The sequence below is a fragment of the Macrobrachium rosenbergii genome, chromosome 10 (genome assembly GCF_040412425.1).
Source record: "Macrobrachium rosenbergii isolate ZJJX-2024 chromosome 10, ASM4041242v1, whole genome shotgun sequence".
Classification (NCBI taxonomy): domain Eukaryota; kingdom Metazoa; phylum Arthropoda; class Malacostraca; order Decapoda; family Palaemonidae; genus Macrobrachium; species Macrobrachium rosenbergii.
The window spans coordinates 24,480,053-24,503,402 of NC_089750.1; the positions used below are offsets into that span (position 1 = coordinate 24,480,053).

The 23,350-nt window shown below is 36.3% G+C and overlaps 1 protein-coding gene across 4 annotated transcripts in view; it reads left to right on the forward strand.

Moving 5' to 3' along the window:
- LOC136842563 (uncharacterized) overlaps positions 1-23,350 on the forward strand; it is a 616,302-nt gene that overhangs the window by 431,935 nt on the left and 161,017 nt on the right. For 3 of the 4 annotated variants that reach the window (XM_067110026.1, XM_067110027.1, XM_067110028.1), the window contains one exon: positions 1,569-1,763. In XM_067110026.1, coding sequence (XP_066966127.1) covers positions 1,569-1,763 — 195 coding nt within the window. Of the gene's footprint in view, positions 1-1,568; positions 1,764-23,350 lie in introns of those variants that run through there. The other variant, XM_067110029.1, reaches the window with a different exon arrangement.

Here is a 23,350-nt window from a genome sequence, read left to right on the forward strand (position 1 = left end):
TAAAGTTTCCCGGAAGAGGCCTGATGGAGGACAAAGAATAAAACTATATATATACATATAATATATATATATATATATATATATATATGTATATGTATATATATATATATACATATATATATATATATATATATATATATATATATATATTTGTGTATGTATGTATATATTTATGGGGTGATCTAGAGTGCGTTAACCTTCGGGGTTTTCAATAATTACTTTGAGATGAGGTTACTAACTCCCATGAATTTTCCAGTTTACAGCAGTCGACTAACCACAGGTACATAATTCACTTTGTAGGTCAACAAAGGCGCGATCAGCTTTTCAGGAAATTTGTTAAATCACCTCCGATTGTCAAGTAAGAGCCCGGCACGAAACTAGTACATTCTTTCATTAGGCAGCTTTGTCTCACTGAAACCCCTACGGAAAGTTGCTGCTGTCTGATTGTTTTAGAGATATTATTTTTTTCCCCTCTTAAAAACCTAAAAGCATTAGAGGCGAGTTTTGTTTGAAGGCATTGAAAAACCATTAGAGGCTGGTTTTGCTTAAAGGAATTGATTATATTTATGAAGAACAAGAGGAGAGTTCAGAAAGCAAAATCTGGTTAAAGTCAAGATGGGAGTGCAGAAAGAAAATGAATTATGGTCTTTGTGCATTGGCATCTAAATTTTTACTCATTCATCCTCCGAAAATACATTTGTTATGAAAGTCAATAAAAGAGGGAAAATATTGGGACATAAAAAACCGTCCCTCCTTTAATTGCTAAATGAGAGGGAAATATTGTTCAATACTAAAAGTCTATTAAATTTTTAGATAAAGTAAATCATAAAATTTAAATCTGCCTCTGATCTTTGCAAAATTTTTATGTGCTAATCTTATACACTCTACAGTTTTATGAATCAATCTATTTTAGAGCGGTTATGAATATATCTTGTAGTCTTTAGGCAACTGCGGTTATATCCGCGAATATATTAAAATGTCTTATTACAGAGTTTGGTCTCGGCGTTAATGATCACTGTTTTTCTGTCGCCTGTTTACTCATTTTTTAAATTTTAATAATTCCTTTTAACCATTTTACTCTCGCTGATTTTCATTTTCAAGATCTTTTTATAAGCACCCAAAATTTTCGAACATGTCCTCCATATCCTATCACTATCACCAGTGATCTTTTATCATCTTACGGCTTCAGTAATTCCAATTACTATTCAAGTATCTTTTTCTGTCTGTATGTTGCCACTTAGGATAAATGGATACTTTACCCTGTTCAAATTCAAAAGATTTATTGACATAACTTTTCCCTCTCTATCCATCTGTCGTTGAATGTCCTGAGTACTCATTGTTGTTAGGAAAATATCACGTCAAAAGATTAATGAATTCGTATAGAACTTAGTGAGACTAATGTTAAGCTTGAGCCTTTCAGTAGTTGAAAAAATTATGATTTTTACTTTTGTCACATGTGAAACTTGCATACAAACGGAAACAGCTTTTATGTGTATTTCTCTTATAGAATGAAATCTGTGGAGTATTCTTCGTCGCTTTAATGTTAGTTGTTGTCCATGTTTTCCCAGGTCAATACAGCTTGGAAAAGAGGCACCGTAGCAAACAGGACATGCTGTGGAGGTCAAATGAGGGCAGTAATAAGGATCGCTGCCCATGTTACACTTGTATGGACACCGATCACTTTTACGATTCTAGACGAGCAATACTCAAGTTCACCTACACCGTTAAGTCGTCAACCAACGAATGCTGCAAGAACTGCACATGTGAGTTCCTTTACTAATTAAATTTGTATGTTTATACTAAGTTAGTGTATTTAATGTACCACCAACGACTACAAGCATATGGCATTTTGCTAAGGTTTTTCGGAGTAAGTGAATAATATTCAGCCATCTATTGTGTTTATATATTCTGATTCATTTATATGGGTCGCAAGAAAATGCTTTCCCAAAGAGAGATTTTACTTCCAGCCAAACTTAGCTGATTAGTTTTCGGAGGGAACATAGAAGAGGAACATTACTAAATCTACGAGAGACAGATGTAAACCTGACCTGTTTTTAGCTGTCATTTGAAGTTTTATCTTTCATTGGGATAAATATATATATCACAGACACATTTGATTGAATACCACAGACTTGGGTGACAGACTCCCTGATGTGCCTATAACATGGAAAATCTATTAAATTTGTTTCCCATCATGTTAATAGCCACGCTTGGCTTCTTTATATAATTACATAAGCTGCCTATTAACTTCCCATTCATTACTTAATGGTGTATCATTCATCACATGGGCACTATTGCAAGCTCAAAGATAATGAAAAAGTTTCACGCTTATCACCAAGTGTTTCCAGAAAAGCATTTTAGTCGAGCAGTTTTTGGTAGTTTTTCTTGCCCATAATTATTTTTTCCACTTCTGATGATTAGGGTAACCAGTATATTAGCATCTTTATGATTGTTGCTGTTACTCTTAGTATTGTTATTTTATGGTATCCTTCTTCAGTATTACCAATGAAATTAAGATACTCCTCATGGCCCTTTACTATTGTAACAGTCTTTGATTACTGTCTAGGGAAGGAATGGACACGATGACTTGTTGTAATGTGTCATTAATTTATATATATATATATATATATATATATATATATATATATATATATATATATATATATATATATATATAGACAATATCCACGAAGGAAAGGGAGACTGAGTACTGCAGTCCTTTCGACTTCTTGTCCTTTACTAAGTAAAGGACATGAAGTCGAAAGGCCTTCCAGTACTCCATTGTTTCTCTTTCCTTCATGGATTTTGTCTTTGTTTATATATTTATCATGTTCCATATTTTCGTGATTCAGAGTAATATATATATATATATATATATATATATATATATATATATATATATCAACATATATATATATATATATCAACATGTATATATATGTACACGTACAATGTACATATATGTATACGTTGTATGAAAACAATAGCTCTATTTCACACCTATCTTCTAGAATTTGCAAGAGTCTGGTAACGATGGCCTTGGGAACTCTCTCTCTCTCTCTCTCTCTCTCTCTCTCTCTCTCTCTCTCTCTCTCTCTCTCTCTCTCTCTCTCTCTCTCTCTCTCTCACATACAAATAATGTGTGTGTAAATTAAACTGTGTTCTACAAAAATAATTTATTCTGTGAATCTAATACCAAGTTAAAAACATGGTAAATGAGAAAAATGCTAAAAAGGAATGGAGATGATAAATATCTTCCCCTCAAAAAATATCAGTGGACACCAAAATTATAAATGGGATTCTTCCCTATTTCAATCCCCAAATACTGATTAGTCTCCATTGTAATTATGTGTCTTTTGTCGCCAGTTCATTTTAGGTGGCTGTATGCCATGACTGATTATGGTTTCCACCCCCTTCGAAACATCTGTAATGGACAGAACCAACTCCCATTAAAATCGGAACTTATTCAGTTCATATTACACAGAAAACATATTAAAAAGAAATGAAGACTTACACCGGGAGTTAAACATTAGAAATAAAACACTTGGAAAAATTAGACATTTTCTAAGTTCAACACTTACCCTTTCAGCAAAAAGGGAATCCCAATTCCCGAGTGTTCCAGCATGTCTTTTTGCTTTGGCTTTTCACAAACGAACTATAATCCTTCACGGGAGCCCTCGCACCTGGCGATTTTCACAATGCACACACGAATGCACATTCCTTTGACATGCCTAGAAATCCGATTAAAACCTTACAAAAGGTTCTAGAAGCTTCAATCCAGAATAGAGATGGAAAGTTCTGCACGAATACTTGTCGCTGACACCTACTACATCCAAAGGTGACTGTACGAAAGGTGCTGAATTAGCAGATGTCCCGGTTCACATACCTTCCACCTGCGACATTGCTGACTATTGCAAGAGTTCGTATGTCGCAGGTATGTACAGAAATACACTTGCTCCCATTAAATGGGGTTCGGACCACCTACCTTGTGTCACCCCCAACACAAATTACACTTATTCAATTTCTATGCTGCAGCTTCATGATTTATCGTCATTTGCACTTGTGAAGACTGCTTCTCCTTGAAGCACCACATTTGCCTGCACCTTAAGAATATGGCAACACACATGATCATGATAATTATCAGTAATGCGCTGAGAACACATGATAAGACTAACTTTTGGTCATTGAATAGTTCCATATAGTCTTTTTCTTCCACTTGTTTTAATGCCAGCAATGTTGTAATCTCTACTACAGCTGGTAATTCTACAACACCATGATGATTATGTGTATATTGCAGAAAAATGTTTGCTGACAAATTATAAACCCTCTTGCTAAGGAGGATGAACTCCGTAGACACTATTCTGCACGCTCTATCAAATAACTGCGATCCCTCCAAAAGGAATGATGTCGAAGCGTTTTGGCAAATCTTTATCAGCCTGCAGGTTTTGCAAAAGATTGCTGAAGTCATTTCCAACGGCATCACCATATACCTATCAGGAACTGGTTTAAAAGCACATTTTGTAGCATCACGTCATGTGTCAAGTGAAACTCACAACCCTCTAAAACCATATCCCTCAGAACAAACCCTTTATTATCACAAATATATATATAAACTAATGTACATCTGTCCTTATATGTACTAGGAAAAGGTCGTATTCTATAACTATGAAAAGGGTCTTTAGCATTAGTAGAAATCTCCACGGTTAATCCCCTGTCCGATAAATATACTTTCATTATCCCATGGTATCTATATAAATCACTACCAGTGAAAATTATGTTGGACCCCCACTCGTAAGCTTCAGTCATCAAAGCTGATTGTAACACCCCAAAGGTAAAATATCTTAAGAAATACGCCCCTCTGATGCTGCTATTACTGCTTTTACCTGAGATTTGATCTCTGCTAGCAATGATTCGGTCTCTTTCCCAATATTCAAAACCGTTGTATAAACTGTAAACAAGAGCTGTTGTCAAATCTAGGTCACCCCTAACGTGAATTGTAACACAATGTACGTATTTCTCAGATCTTCAAAACGCTCATATAACTCTGCATTAGTAGCACATAACTTCTTCAAAACTCTCCCCTGATCAGCTACCTTAGCCTCCAATGCTTCAACCTTCATCGACTCGTAATTGTCACCCTACCAATTGCTGCTATGGCCATTGCTGTTTACCCCATAGCTAAAGCAACCGCCACTCTTTTATGCCTCCTACTTCTACCACACGAAAGTTTTCTACCATTTGGTTTCGTGTCTGGAACCCACGTCATTGTCTCTTTCATAGTGCCCTGAATTCTGTCAGCCTTAACCCTAATCTTTGAAAACAAACGTGTTAACAGATCTGACATTAGTGTTTCAACACTATTCTGAGAACATTCGAATTCTGTCCTGGCTGACGCATGATCCTCAGATTCCACACTTATCATAATGCGATCGTCGTCCAACCAAACTTCATGGTCCTCTTCAATTATTACCCCAGGTTTCAAATAAACTTTTCCCACTGCATTCACAGCTGCCACTAAGGCAAAGAGTATGCTGAATCTCCGCATCTGAAAACAGAGGAGAAAAAGAAACCCATAAATAATTGCTTAACCCGAACAAAAAGAATGAGAAAAAAAACTAATAAACCCACCAAAAAAACAGACAAACCCCCACCAAACATTTAAGTTGTTCTTTTAATCTTAGATATATCTGTTAATTTCGTTGCTTCCATTTCTTCATTCAAAACTATGAACCTATTTCCCCTTCTCTCTTCTATAAAATGAAATGGCCTTTCAAACTTAGGAGTTAACTTATAGTTTAAGCCATTACTGACATTTGTCTTCAAAAACACTTAATCCCTAACTGCAATTCTTGCGCTCTCTGATTTCGCATTACTTCTCTCGACCATCTCATGCCCTCCACTCAAGATTATTTCTAAGACGTGCATGTCTCTCTTTAGCTGTAGCAATTAACGATTTAATCATACCATCAGAACGGGAAGGAATTGCCAACAAATCAAATGCACCCCAACTGGATAACCAAATAATGCCTCCACTGGTGAAATACCAATGATGTCACTAACCATCATATTTGTGCTATGTCTGACCAAATCTATATATCTATCCCAATTAGTATCATTGCCACCCACTTTAACTCTAAGAGCTTTGAGCACTTTCCTATTAGCTCTCTCATACAACCCATTAGCGTTTGGCCTATAAGGAAGAATACTTTCTGTATCCCCTTAAGTTCTGCAAGACACTCTTAACATTGTATTCACAAATTGTCCCCCATTATCTGTTGTAAGTATCACTGGCACCCCATACCTACATATATACTTACTGAAAAATGTAACTGCATTCTCTTCTGCCATCTCATTCCTTAATGGAAAAATCTCCACGAACCCTTTAACTCTTCTGTAATCACCAGCAGGTGTTCATGACCATACCTTGATTCACAAAAGTTTGTCAGGAAATCCATATGAACCCTCTGAAATGGCCTGCTGGAATAGGAAAAGACATTGCCCTCGCCGGTTTACACGAATTACACACACAGTATTCTTTCACAAACCTCTCCAATGAAGGAAACATTTTTCTAGAAAAATTTATTATGTACCTTCTGATACATCTTCTCAGTCCCCAAATGTGGACTACCAGATTTACTATGTGTAATCTCCAAAACCACTGGAATCAACTCCTTTGGTACCACGATCTGTGTTGTATCTCCATTATCCTCACTACTCCTCAACTTGATATTTTATTTTCCTCACCCACAAATGACCCTCTAAACCTGAATAAGGCAACCTATAATCCTTTCTCACTAATTCACCCCTAAGAAACGCCTATGCCTCCGCTAAAACCTCATCTTCATCCTGTTTCTTCTCCATCGCACTAATATCCCAATCCACACACACTCGCCAGTTGCACTACACACATGCTCATCCTCCGTGTTCACAAAATTCCTACTGTGAGCATTAACTACCACATTATGTTTACCCTTAATGTACCTAAGCTTAGCATCAAAATCCATTATTGTCAAAAACCACCAAGCTCTCTTAGGAGATAGATCAGGCTTATTTAAAAGATCTGTAAAAACTTCCACTTTATTCCTCATTATCGGCATCTTAAAATGAACCAAACTAGACACCACTGCAAAAGCCTCTTTGTCCACTATCACCATTAACCTTTTGTTACTTCTCCGTGTCTTGAACTTTTTGCTGTAAAAAGCTATTAGGTGAAATTTACCCTAAAATTTCTGCAGTAAACACACACCTACCCCCTCTTGACTGGCATCGGTCACTAACATGAACGGTGAAGAAAAATCCAGGAACTTCAAAACTTGAGGGCTCATTAAGGCATCTTTGACTTTCTGAAAAGCTACCTGCTGACCTTCACCAAACGAAAATAGTGCATCATCCCTCAATACATCTGTCAAAGGTATTGACAACATAGAAAATCCTCTCACAAACCTACAGAAGCCCTGCCATTCCCATGAACGAGGAAACATTTTTCTTATTTCTAGGTGTAGAAAAATCTGCAGTCGCTTTGACTTTCTCGTCATTCACTCAAACACCTTCTTTTGAAATGACATGTCCTAGATATGCAATATTTCTTCTTCAAGAAGAGTCACTTAGCTAGTTTAACTTCCAGACCTGCCATTCTAAGCTTCCTGAGGATTTCCCTAAGCACTTCTAAATGTTCTGTAGAGTCCATAGCAAATGATATGTCATCCATATAAACAAGTACATCCCCAACATCGTGTGGAGGACTGTATTTACTAGCTCCGTAAAAGTAATAGGACTACCTGACAAACCAAAAGGCATTCTTGTAAATTCATAGTGTCCTTTTGGGACTGAAAATGCCGCTAACTTCCTACTCTCTTCACTCAGTGGCACTTGCAAAATCCCTTGCATGAGATCAGTTGATGAATAGATATTCCTGCATCCAGTCTCAACAAACAAATCTGGCAAACATTCCTCTGGATACCTGTCTGGGATGGTTTTCTTATTTAATTTCCTGAAATCTCCATGTACAAGGATTGAACCATCATTCTTTGGTAGTGCTAACAAAGGAAAATTAAATGATGAAGAGCTAGGTCTAATTATACCTTCCACCTCCCACTTACTAACCTCTCATTCAACCTGCTCCCGTATCTTAAAAGGTATTCTATATGATGGGACATAAATAGGCTTCATTCCCCTATCTAAATGCAGTTTATGTTCTAACACATCCGTTAACCCAGTTTATCGCCTTTCAGAGTAATAACATCTGAATATTCAGCTAAAACCTCACCCAACCCTTCTATGTATTCTTTATAGTCTTCCGCACCCAATTGATTTTTAAACACCTCCCTTTTAACCTCCATTTCAGCCTCTGTAAACCCATTGTGCTCCCCCGTTACCGCTACTGATTCCATTTCCTTGCTTCACTCTTCTAGATCCACAACATAGGTATTTCTTTGATACCTCTTAACTGAATTATTACAGTTTAACAATTCCACCCATGTAATCCCCCTTCATTTAACACCTTGTTTATGGAAACTGTGCTCACTATTCCTTCAAGTTTCTCACTGCCTTCCACCACACACAGTTGTTTATCTGCTTTTATATCTCTCACCTTAACTTTCACCGTACCAACCATACCTGGTTCTGAAATTATATCCTCCATTAAAACACCTTTATATATCCTCTTCCCCTCACCATTAGGCTCACCTTCACCCTGTGATTGATTATCCCCTGCAATTTCCTCATTATTCTCACTTAATTCCTCATTATCACCCATGTCAACCAAACTCCCCTCCATTTCCTCGGCACTTATATATGGGATAAAACCTCCAGTTTCACCAACCGTTATACCTCCTTTACAGAGGTGTATAGAAATACTGATCCTATTAAATGCTGGATTCCCCAATAAAACCTTATTACCCAAGTTAACTTCTCTCACCACCAAAACCGGTTCCTTTATTAACTAGTTTCCCAGTGAAAAACAGATATCTGCCATTCCAACAACATCCAGTTTATGAGCCTGGACATCGCGCACTTTACCCCCTGCATGCCTTAGCCGATATTGAGAAAACATCGATTGATAAAAGTCAAAGTCCACTAAACTGACTGATGCCCTTGTATCCACAAAAATTGAAAGACCAGACCCATCTACAGTTCCCTTCACCGCCGGTTTCCGTTCTCCTATATCTCCCAAAAGTCATATGTGACATAAACATTTGTTCCTTTCCCTTTCATTTGTTCTGCCCTCCAAAAATCCTCTCTATTTTGGGACTTCTTTGGATGTTCTCCTTGAGGAGCTTTCTTATAGCTGCTCCCAAAATTCTGACTCGCTGATTTGTCATTAATCCTTTTTAGTAATGGACAAAACCTCCAGCCATGTGACGAATTCTTACATGTCACAATACTTAATTCGGCAATACTTCTTTGTATGCCCCTGCTTGCTGCAATTGAAGTAACAAAATTGTGGCATTGGATCTATTTTACCTCAAAACTACTGGTAACAAAATTTGATTATCTCTGTAGGAAGTTTCTTTGGCCTACTGTCCTGGCTTTAGGCATGCCATTGAAAAATGTGCTAGTTACCGTTGGGCATTTCGACATGTGCTTTCTAATTTGGGAAAGATAAATGATTCATCCGAGGTAGTCTTTACCAGACCATCAAAACTGCTCACTATTGCATCTGGTACGCTCAGTGGTCTGGTAAAACTAAGGTATACTTAACAGCAGCCACGAGAAATGCAGCAACTTCTGAAAGTTTTCTTAAGCCAGAGCCTTTCAATTTCCCTACCAAATCTGAAGCTGCATCAAACAACTGCAAGCTATAACTTATCATAGAACTCTGCCCGTTCCTGATCTTGTAAAATGCTCTCATATCCTGAACCGAATCACCACATTCATCTGCTCCATGTACAGTTCGTAGAAATTTCTTCAAGTCATCCCAAGTCTGAAATTTTTTAAATTCGAAACTCCTGCAGCGTTTCCCAATGTCTCCCATGTCCAAAGCAGAAATTCCCTTAGTTTCATTAAATGCCTCACTACCCTCTGTGATTTCCTTCATAGTCAAATGATTCTCAATACTTTCAGTAGGTTGTATCAAAACCCCATTCACCAAACCCACAAAAGCCTGGATTGGTGAGGCAAAAGCCGTGACCCTATGAATCAGAGTCCTATCGCCTGAAGTCTCCCCACCCCCGACATTTTCCTGACTTCTTCTTTGTATACCCACCAAAACGAAAAAATCCCCTCTTTGGCCAAGAAATCCTGCCTGATCTCAAATGCATATACCATACGGAAGTAAATCCCCCCTTATACGCGCTCCACTAACCCACTCAGTCAGCTGAGCATGAAGTCATCTGATATTCAAGGTTAACTCACAAGAATCCACACACAAACACACACACACAATAGAAAAATCTCAGAAGGAAAAACCCCATTCAGTATCACCCATGCTTTGTCTCCATACAACCAATGATGACTTGGCAACAGAAACAAGGCCAAGATGCTGAATCGCTATGCAAAGAGACCCCCATATTACATCCTACAACACCTCCAAAAATAACTCGATAAGATGAAAAAAGAAGAAAATAAAACCCTCAATAAAATCACCACATATGACATTACATCACATTCCCTTCCCACACAGCACAACCTATTTCACATATCCCATAAAAATAACCTGTTTCAACCCCACAATAATTCAATAAGAGAAAAACGAAAAACAGAAGAGAGAAAATAAAACCCTAAACCAATTGAAATGTAAAACCCTTAAAGAAAACCTCACTTCTTTCCCTTCACTTGCCTCCCAGCCACCACCAACTCCAAATCATAAATGCACTTCAATTAAAAACACATCCTCATCTAATTATGTAGAAACCCGCAGTAAAACTCCCGACACTTGATAATCGCCACTTCACCATGACAACCACTAAGAAAGACTGAAATCTGTCTGAATCAGGCACCATGCCCGATTGCCTTCACAATAAAAATGCAAACTCAAAGAATTCCCTCCTAAGCCTCGAGGTACCAACCGCCCCAAGTTTCCCCCCTGATAACTCCCTATTCACAATGTGTATCTTAACCACTTAACACCATTCATATATCTCTTCAGCGTGAATTCAAACCTGGAAGTGTTCATTTTCACTGCTGCCACCAATCTCTGTTGTATGAAAACAACAGCTCTATTCCCACCTACCTTCGAAAAGTTGCAAGAGCTTTGTAGCGATGACTCTCTCTCTCTCTCTCTCTCTCTCTCTCTCTCTCTCTCTCTCTCTCTCTCTCTCTCTCTCTCTCTCTCTCTCTCTCTCTCTCTCTCACACACAGCTAATGTGTGTGTAAATTAAACTGTGTTCTACAAAAATAATTTATTCTGTGAATCTAATACCAAGTTAAAAACATGGTAAATGAGAAAAATGCTAAAAAGGAATGGAGATGATAAATATCTTCCCTTGAAAAAATGTCAGTGGACACCAAAATTATAAATGGGATTCTTCCCCATTTCAACCCTGATTAGTCTCCATTGTAATTATGTCTTTTGTCACCAGTTTATTTTAGGTGGCTATATGCCATGACTGATAATGTTTCCACCCGCTTTGAAACATCTGTAATGAACAGAACCAACTCCCATTAAAATCAGAACTCGTTCAGTTCATATCACACAGAAAACATATTGAAAAGAAACAAAGACATAAACACCTGGGGTTAAACACTAGAAATTAAACAATTGGAAAAGTTAGTAATTTTCTAAGTTCAACACTTACCCTTACAGCAAAAAGCGAATTTCGATTCCCGATGGTTCAAACACGTCTTTCTGCTTTGGCTCTTCACAAATGAATGTGTAACCCTTCACGGGAGCCCCTCGCACTTAGTGATTTTCACAATGCACACACAAATGCACAATTCCTTTGACACACCTAGAAATCTGATTAAAACCGGACAAAAGGTTCTAGAAGCTTCAGTCCAGAACAGAGACGGAAAGTTCCGCCAGAACAAATGTCGCTGACACCTACTACATCCAAAGGTGATTGTACGAAAGGTTCTGAATTAGCAGATACCCTGGTTCACATACCTTCCAACTGTGAGAGCTCCGTCTATTGTAAGAGTTCATATGTTGCAAGTGCATACACAAATACACTAAACATAAATATTACAGGGAAGTTATGTAACCAGTAATTTCATGAAATTTTAATAAGTTCATATAACTGCTGCTTCACACAGGGATTTCTTGTAATCCCTGGAATTACTGGAAATTTCATGAAATCCCTAAATTGTAAGTTTTGTTTTTACATAAATTTACTGATATCGACCATTAGAACCATGAACCATTTACATTTGATTAACCAGGGTGTAAGCTGCGTACTGCGGTTGTTGGGGGGATGGGACAGCAATCAACCAGTTTTAGCCTGCTTCCTTTCAGCAAATCTTTCACTATTGTAGTAGAAAAAATCACTCAGGTTCTGTTCTAGTGGTACAAAGTCAGCCAGAAATATCTAATTACAAAGGCACCGCTCTACGACATAGCGGATAAAATTAAATCTGCAGCTGCTGGCATCCATAAGAAGAGCAGGAATGACGAGTTCTTATGGTTCAGATACAATGTCTTCCTGTATGGCGACGTTTGGAAATTTATTACAGGTGGTTTGTGTTATATCGCAAGATTTTTGGCACTCAGGTGTATAACCAGCAAACGAGCAGCATAAGTTACACAACAACTCTTGTACATTCTCCCTCATTTTGGTACCACAGCCATATTGCATAACCATACCACATTGAACATTGAACTGTAAGGTGTTTGGCCAGATCTTACCATTGCTCAAGTTAAATCATTTTATCATCGGAGTGAAGGCCCTCTGGAACTTGCCGTGTGGCTAGCAAATAGGGTTCGAAAGTTACCGACATTATCATTACCGGTAAATTACCGATTGGGATTTATTTGTTATTGGTTTTACCGTTTTTTTTATCGTCAGTTTTTTCTTACACAAAGCAAGAATGGCAGTGGGCTTTTTTTAATCTTCGAGATACCATGAAATAAAAAAAAAACGGTAATTTAAAACAGTCATTATAGTGCACGGGATTTTTTTTTTTTTTTTTAGAAAATATTGATTTAAGAAATTAACTTTTCTGCTACAAAGACTCTGCGTATTCTTAGCTACTCTAGTTAGTGAGTAATTAACAATTTAACACTGCAGAAGTATGATCTTAAGAATCTTAAAGTATTTAATGTTGTTGGGCATAATCGAGAACGAATTTTGAAAACAAAGAAGCTTACAGATGAAAGGCTTTGTCGGATTCCACTTATTGTTATTAGTCTGTTAAAGCTTTTCCAAGCGTTCAAGCTGCTTCTCTTTTGTTTCAGACAGCTTCATTCTTTAGCAAACTCGGAAGTAGGAGAGAGAGCTGATTTTCTTATTTTTACTTGTCACTTCACTAAGATATCTCTGAAGCATTGGATCACTGACTGTGGGTTATGAAATTTCAATCTCCGCAATTTTTACTTATATCTCTGCCTCTGCATCTGATGAAAAAAATAAAGCCCATTAAACGTTGCTTGGGTCAGTTGTTTTACATTTCTGTGATTTGGCAACAAGAAGGTTCTTTGGAATCATTTCAGTACTTCAAGATCTTCGAGATAACGAAATTAGATACCAAAAACACACGTCTTAGCTATACCTCTTTCTTAGATATACTCTAATTAGAAAACCAGAAAAGAACTGGTAATGGTTCTTCGGTAATGCTTACCAGTTTCCGTTACCAGTAATAATTTACTGGTTTTCAAACCCAAATAGCAAACAACGGTGTGCAAGACTGGGCGACAGGAATCAAATTCGTGCAGTTGCAGATCTCTGCTCATCATTTGCGAATTTTCCATACTTTTTGTTTGGCTGAGAGGCTTATGCTGGCCTAACTTAGTCATCCTTGTCACTAGAAGCTGTCTCCAGAATATAGAGTGAAATTATCTCATGGCAGCCATGGAGAATAGTTTGCCTAAGGTAGGGACAGTTGCCACTCCTAATCAGTCATGTGATGCCAGTGATTCTTTCGCTGTGACTGATGTTACATATACTGAAGTCAACAATACTCCCTTAGAATGTGCCCTACCCATGATGCACCAAACCAGGGTGAAACTATAACTGGTTTTGGGATGCCCATTATACAGTTTTTTCTTTTAAACTTCATTTTCATTCATTCATCATCACACGAATGACCTACTTGGTCCCAGTTCTAGGCCTATGGCCTAGACCTGGTATTTCATCCTAATCCTCCGGACCAGCCCTATAAGAGCAGATAGTCAGCTCAGTGGTCTGGTTAAACTATCTTAATAATGTAAAATTGGGATGTCTAATAACAATAACTTACCAGGTTTAGTTGATGAAAATACGTGAGAAAGTATGCCTGCCCACATTGAACAGATAAAGTGATGTAATTGCATAGCATATGCTGGTCAAGTGTGGCAGGCATAGTGAATAGTAAAATGGAGTCATCTTGATCAGGAGGGTGAACTGGGAAACAATGTTGCTGTGCCCAATCCAGCCATCGACTGAGGTAGGGGAGCCCCACATAATGTTCTTGGTCTTATCACTGCTGGAGATCTGGGCTCCGATTTATATAGGGTTGCTGTGAAGGCTGGAATTTTATGCGGTCAGTGCCCAAGGAATCAGAAAGACTTGTGCTTTCAGCATTTTCTGACAGAGAAAAAAAAATGTTAACATGGAACAGATAGTATTGTTTTCCAGGTGGCTTCAGGAAGAAAGAGTTTCAAGAAGTGCAACTGCAGGGGACCCAAGAGGTGCCAATCAAACCAGTGTGTTATCTTTAAGGCCAAGCTGACATGCACTTCACTTTCCATGGTAGCTGTATATGTGCAAAGAAGTGAACAAGTTGGGCGACCATGTTTTCATGATGTGGTTGTACTTCCTTTATAATCAGTTTTATTTTAGTTAATTTGACGCATTGTCTTAATAAGTAAAGTTCACTTTTAATCATTTTAATTGTTTTGATTTGACAAAATTCTGAATAAGTGCATGTGATGAATACACTATATTACCTGTAAAAAGTACACGTCAGTAAACACGAAAATTCCTTGGAGCTTCAAAACAGGGACTTCATATTCTCTTGGAATTCTGGGGATTATGTTAGGGCACCTAGTGAAACAGTAATTACATAAACTTATTGAAATTGTGTGTGCATAAATTTTATACATAATATATATATATTTATATATATATATATATATATATATATATATATATATATATATATATATATATATATATATATATATATATATATATATATATATATATATATATAGCTTAGTGTAAGGAGTCAGGAGTTAATCCATATTAACAATCATCAATAATGGGTAGAAGACACACACAGATGTACAAGCTGTCTTTATTCCAACGTTTCGTAACTATCCATTTAATTACACCATCAGGGCTGCTAAAATGAAACATAAAATTCCGTGTAAAATTGTAAAAACTAAAAATTAAGAATTTAAAAAGGTAAAAATTATTCTTACCATATTTAAGAGGTATATACAACATTAAAATTAAGGGAATGAACACGATTTAAAATCTTTACATTAGACTGAAAAGTAATAGAAATTCAGTAAACTAAAAATGAAAATAACAGCGAACAGAGTAATAGAAAAAAAGGTTAAACGACTGACCTAGAGGAGTGAGAGCGTTAATCTAAACGTAAAACATAAATGGAAACAACACAAGTCAAGACAAATACAGAGAGGGGGGGAGGAAGTATGAGTGTTTAAGGACGGAACAAGTTGTTTAATCAAAGGTGATTCTAAAATAACAAGGTCTTGGGGGTTGGCGGTATGGCCCAAAATGGAGAAGTCCCTATTATCGATATGCGTTTTACAAATTTTGGAGTGATTTCTGATATTGGAATGTTCTGGGCTTGAAATTCTGCTGCCAGTACGGAAGCTTACGCCACGATGAGAATCGATACGCACCTTAGGGAGTCTACTGGTGGATTCCACATACTGTAGGTCCCTGTTTGACATTTAGGGCAAGTATATTTATAAGCAACACCAGAAGACATATAAGGTGATAATCGCTCTTTAGTTTTAAAGAGTTAACCGTTGGTGAAAGGGTTCTTGGGAATTAAATGTTCCTGAATAATTTACGTAAACTTTTTATGAACTTTGAGGTCATGAGTAAAAGGAAAGCATGCGCAAAACTTCATTTTTGGGGCAGTTAAAACTTTTGGTTTTGTACTGAAATGTTTGTTAAATAGTTGATGTAACTTCCTGTACACCAGCTTTGCGGGAAAAGAGTTATTATTATAAAAGTCAATTAAAAACGTAACTTCATTATGAAAAAGGGTCCAGTTCGACGTAAGGACGAGTGCTCTGTGGAGAGGGGTAGAAACGGAGTTGGATTTAAAATTACCAAACCAAGAGCTATAAAAGTTGGTACTAAGTCCAGTAAAAGGTTTCTTTCTAAAAATCGTGTTATCTGAAAACTAGGACGTCCAGCAATGTAGACGGTCGTTCGCTTGTTTCTCAGTAGTAAACTTTATGCTCGGGTGTATTTTATTAGCATATTCTACGAAGAGGCCAGCTTTATATTCACTTTTAAAGAGGCCGAACGTATCGTCAACATACCTGGAATAAAAAAGGGGGTTAGAATCTTAATGGTCAATTACCGAGCATGTGCTCCTGCAGGGAGCACATGAAGATATTAGCAAATGTGGGGCCAAGAGGAGAACCCATGGCCACACCCTCCACTTGTTTGTACAATTTACCATTAAAGATAAAAGCAGTGTCAGCACTGCGAGTTCAAGTAAAGTCTTAAAAAGCGTGCGATTAAAATTATTAAAAGTAGAATCAGGAACAGGAAACAGCTTGTTAAGAATCAGTTCAATAGTTTCTCCAACAGGCATAGTAAACAATGACTCCACGTCGAGACTGGCCATGAATAAATCAGAATCTTGTCGAAGAATGGTTTTTTTGAATTGCAAGAAGTTATTTAATGAATATTTATTATTAGTTAGATGCTCCAGCATGGGTACAAGAAATTTGGCTAATTTGTAATTCGGTGTTTTAAACGAAGTAAGGATAGGTCTAAGGGGAATATCTGGTAGGCCGTAAAGGACACCATACGAAGAGCCTGTGGAAAAAAAGAGTTTGGTAGATAGTTTCATTAATGATATTATTCTTCTTCAGAGACCTAAGAAAACGGTTGATTTTATCTTCAGTTTTAAAAATATTCTAGTAATCAGGCGTCCCAATAAGTTCAAATTTTGTTCTATCGTTTAAAATACTTTCCATTTTCAAGACGTACTCGCATTTATTGAGAATCACAGTATCTTTACCTTTATCAGGTCGGGTGAGAATGATGTCTTCGCTTTTTGCCAGTTGTTTCAAGAGATCAAAATCATCTTTACGGAAAAAAGGGGTCCATCTGGCTTTGAGATTTCTGAACGTGCTGTGAGAAAGTTCATATAATCGTTTTTGCAGACTTACCAGATCAGCTTGGAAGGGGAGTGCTCTGAGGCGGTGAAATATCGATTCAAGCGGCAAAAAGAATTTTGTAAAATTAAGTTTATAGTTAGGCAAGCAGAAGTCCAAACCCAGAGACAGCCAGAACTCCTCTCTCTTAGACAGAACAGTGCTGGAAAAATTAAATACAGCGGTTAAATTATTATGAAATTTGGGGACAGTAATTTCCTAAAGTGACAAGTTTTCTGTTTTGGCGTTCCTGTATATGCGAGGTAAAACCCTGTAGACTTTCAGTAAACAATTTTTTGCAAATAATAGAATCAATAAAAGATAGTGAATTAAAAAGATTAATGCAGTGATTGTTCATAAGAGAGCTGTACTTGTTAATTGCTGCATATTTACATTTGATTTCCATGCTTTCCTTTTACTCATGACCTCAAATTTCATAAAAAGTTTACGCAAATTATTCAGGAACATTTTTATGCCATTGATATTAATTTAATTCCCAAGAAACCATCGGTTCACTCTTTAAAACTAAAGAGCAATTATCACCTTATATGTATTCTGGTGTTGTTTATAAATACACTTGCCCTGAATGTCAAACAGGGACCTATGTGGGATCCACTAGTAGACTCCTTAAGGTGCGTATCGATTCTCATCGTGGCGTAATCTTCCGTACTGGCAGCAGAATTTCAAACCCAGAACATTCCAATATCAGAAATCACTCGATAATAGGGACTTCTCCATTTTGGGCCATACCGCCAACCCCCAAGACCTTGTAATTTTAGAATCACTTTTGATTAAACAACGTGTTCCGTCCTTAAACACTCATACTTCCTCCTCCCCTCTGTATTTGTCTTTACCTGTGTTGTTTCCATTTATGTTTACGTTTAGTTTAACGCTCTCACTCCTCTAGGTCGGTTGTTTAACCTTATGTTCTATTACTCTGTTCGCTGCTATTTTCATTCTTAGTTTACTGAATTTCTATTACTTTTCAGTCTAATGTAAAGATTTTAAATTGTGTTCATTCCTTTAATTTTAATGTTGTATATACCTCTTAAATATGGTAAGAATAATTTTTACCTTTGTAAAATCTTAATTTTTAGTTTTTACAATTGCGTAAGGAATTTTATGTTTCATTTTAACAGCCCTGATGATGAAATTAAATGGATAATTACGAAACGTTGGAATATAGACAGCTTGTACATCTGTGAGTGTCCTCTACCCTTATTGATGATTGTTTTATATATATATATATATATATATATATATATATATATATATATATAATATATATATATATATATATATATATATATATATATATATATATATATATATAATGTATGTATATATATATATATATATATATATATATATATATATATATATATATATATATATATATATGTATTTATGTATGTATATAATGAGAGAGAGGAGGGGGAGGAGGATGGTGCATGTTCTTGCCATAGGCCATAGTCACAAGCGAAGTATAGTTTGGACAATTAACTGTACAATTCATAGCTGTTGATTTATGTACCAAAGGAGACGGCTGTTATTAGAAATGATTAGAATTCTGCAACGGATTCATGTTACTAGAATTCAACAAGTAACTGACTAGAACGTACAATTTCGGGTGCTTGGAAACGGCAGTAAGATATGTGGAGCTCAGTGATTTTGTATAGTAAAAGTAATTTCATCTGGAGTCAAGATGCTGATGATTTTGTAAACCTTAATTGGGAAGATCTTAATGCTGAAAGATGAGTATGATTATCAGGCTTTCTATCTGTCTGTCTGTCTGTCTATCTATCTATCTATCTATCTATCTATCTATCTATCTATCTATCTACACACACACACACACACACACACACACACACACACGCACACACACAGTAGAACTCCGGACCTCGTCCATTCCAGAAGAAGCGTCGCGATGCGATTCAGCCAAGATCCAAATCAATTTTTTCATAAATAACTGAAAACAGATTAATCCATTCTCGACCACCAGTTATTGCCCTAACCTTGCCTTTTTATACCAAAGATTACACATAAATTACAATTAAATAAGTTCAGAGTTAAATAACATACCGTATTAGACGCACTTTTTTATTCTTAAATGTAACCTGAATAAAAAAAAAAAAGTGCCCTACGTCCAATGCAGCTATATTACTAATGGGAGACCGAGCGCTGGGTAGGCACAAAACTTGTTGCTAATAATAAAACATTGAAAAACAAGCCTAATTATTACAATTAAATGAATGAAATATTGAAAACAAGCCAAATTATGCCTTATCACAAACTTACGAAAAATTGTTTAGATATGTCGGTAGTTTGCCTTTCAGCCATTTGCAATGAGTGGATGTAAACAAACCTTAGCGCTGCCCTGGTGGCCTGTTGCGGTAACATAAACGTTGTTTACATATTTAATGGTAAGTTTCATACGGAGTCTACTGGAATTACTATACGTATATTACTCTTACAGTAAGGTGCACAGTGCTTTATCCAAAATCCTCAGGGCTTCGGTTATTGGAATTTTTCAGATTTCGGAACTGTGCGGTCAGAAGCATAATCAAACATCACTACTGCAGCAAAAACATTTTTTTTCCTTTTTTCATGTTTTTTCATTACAGTTTTTTTTATTCATTATAGTTTATTGTTATTTATATTAATATACTGTTAATTGAATGTGAGATAATTAGGATAATCGATAATAAAATAGTGGAACAATTAAGACCATAATGTTCACTAACACATCTTTTCAACAAAAATTCCATAAAACTCAAAAGTATACATGATCAAATAATTGTAATTCAACTTGTGAATTTTAATGATGAGTAAGACTGTAAAATACATTTCATCATGTCGATCTTGGAGGGTTGTTCTTTGTTGTTACCAACGTCGTCATCAGATTGCTGTCGTACATATGAGGACGGTCTGGGAACAGGATTCGCAAGTGATGTCGCGTCACTACGACAGACTTGTGTGGGATTTTTCATACCACTATATCAGAGTTAAAATTATTGTTAAATTGTTGTTTTCAGGAAGAAATAGTTATATAAATAAAATTATTGAGTAATTTTTGCAAGCAGCTGTCAAATAATCACGATCATGGCAACCTTCAAACTTAGTGCCGTACACACATTTTGTGATCGAAATGCCTATAAATAGAACAGAAGTAGAGGGTTGTCATTGACTATCAGCTCTCCAAGACATCCAGCCAGCCAATCAAGTTTTAGCTGTGTTCTGTCTGAGAAAGAACGTTTTGCTCACGTGAAGCTGATGGTGAAAAGTACTTGTGTTTTAAGTACAGTTGTGTAGTTTTTAATAGTGTAATTAATTACATGGAGAATAGAATGAATTCCTTCTCGTTACTTTGGGTCAGAGATTCTTCAGCAACAAGATTTTTTTTTTTTTTTTTTTGCTTCAGAAGATATTTACTAATGCTGCGTTGACATATCTTCAAAACAGAATTCATCTCTTTAATCTCTCGAGGAATGTTAATCCCTTTCTGTTTACCTGCTGGTTACCCCTTTATAGTCCATGTGACTGACAACAACAAAATTTGTTTGTTTTTTTGTCTTGCAGAGATATATTACCTGTACTACGCATTTTTTTAAACATTATGAATACACACACACATGCACAGTGCGTGCATCTGTGCTAATACTTGTTGGTTAAAGAGACTCAAATTATCAGTATCTTTTACTGAGAGAGAGAGAGAGAGAGAGAGAGAGAGAGAGAGAGAGAGAGAGAGAGAGAGAGAGAGAGAGAGAGTTCATCTCTTTATTCTCTCGAAGAATGTTAATCCATTTCTGTTTCCTGTTTCCACGCAACTAACAACACCAAAATTTATATTTTTTTGTCTTCCGAAGATGTCTTTCCTGTACTATACATTTATAAAACATTATGAACACATACACAGTGTGCGCATATGTGCTAATACCCATTGGTTAAGGAGACTCAAATTAGCAGTATATTTTCCTGAGAAAGAGAAAGAGAGGGTGTGTCTTCTATGATGGCAAATACAATACTGCCTCCGAAGCACTATCACCAGCAATCTGTTTTTTGTTTATCCATATTAACAACAATTTTTCCATCTCATCTATTATAAGAAGCCTTTGTTTTGTCAAACTCATAACCCCCTTAGCAACGCCAGTGTTTTTATTGCCTCTTTGTGCTTTAAAAAGGTACTTAAGGTGGATCTCGGTAGCTTAAACTGAGACGCTGTATTAGTCACATGAATGCCTCTTTCATATTTTTCAATAATCTCTTTTTTAAGTTCAATTGTAGTTCTTAACATTTTCCTTTTCTGTTTGTCTGCAGTGGCTTTCTTGGGACCCATGTTTTTATCAAAATACAGTACAAAAAGCCACAAAAACTAAGGAAATAGATCAAAACACTCAAAGCATTGCTGAGCAGGTTTTAAATGATTCCTGGGAACAACGCCAACTAGCACTGACTGACTGAAACACAAAACACTATTTACAAAAATCACATGGTTTTCCGGGTTGTTTTCTGGTTTTTTGTTTGAGCTCCGATGCAAAATTTACTCCAAGTTTCGCGTTGAAATTCGATTGTCGAGTTCTGATGTGATTGAGGACCGGGGTTCTACTGTATACAGTATATATCTATTATTTGTATTGTCACGAAGTGTTCCAAGTACCTGATTATTACACTTAATAATCATAGAATTCAAAATAGCCAGATACCTAAACTCACAACAAAAAAATGCAACTGAATACTCTAAAGGCAACAGTGGTCCCTTAAAAAGCTTATCAATGATGTGAGGTATCAATATTTAAATACGCTAAACTATATCAAAAGGCATCATTCAATTAAGCACTGAATAACTGTAATTATTTCTCCTCGATTTGAGTCACTTCAACTGAAAATGAAGGAACAAAACTTATATCACTATGCTTTATTTACAAAGTTAATCCTACTACTGGTGGTCAATAAATGAAACACTACTGTAAAAATTTTAAATATAAAACTTTATTTTTAACAAACCAAAATTTACAATTACTTTATTTGGAAATACAATCTTAATTAATCCTTGAACTAAATAAACAAATGTTAAACCATTAAAAAAATACTAAGATGTGAAAGAAAATTAAGTAATTTGAAAATGCAATAAGAGTACACAAGCACACACCACTGAAAATTGTAAATGTATTAAATTCACTAAGGTATTTCATCAAAATATGATTTTTAACTGACTGGTCTGTTAAACACAAGTTCTCACAAAAGATAAATTTATCTAAACAATTAACAAATCAATTCACGTTGAATAATACAACCTAAATTTCAAATAAGCTTCAAACATGGTTAAAACTTGTAAAAAAAGTTATTATACCTTTCACAAGCTGCAGCTGTTTTACACAAAATACACACTTTCACAATTCCTGTCAAGGCACCGTTACAATCTTTCACAAACTAGTGAATTGTTGTTAGATCTCTCAAGAGTAATTAATTTTAGTGACCACAATCCGGTATTTAATGTTACTTTAAAATTTTATCAGTGGGATCTGGAGAGAGAGAGAGAGAGAGAGAGAGAGAGAGAGAGAGAGAGAGAGGGTATCTAACACAAGAAAGGTCTAGGTTCTCAATGACAATTTTTGCTGTAACTGGTCAAAAGCAAAACTATAAAGAAGGTTCTAGACTTCCTTCATACTTGACATGTTCACTGGATGACGTAACTTACACATGCTTTTGTGCAATACTTTCCATCCACCCTCATGACACTAAGACAGAACAGTACATGTCCAGAAACCCACGTGGTTCCTCTCTCTCCAAGCGCAATCATTCCCCGCCTTCCAACAAGAAAATGCTTGCATGACCGAGCCCTTCTCCTTGTGACTTGTCTGTCTACGTGACCAAATCTCCAAACAATGGAGCAGCTCTATA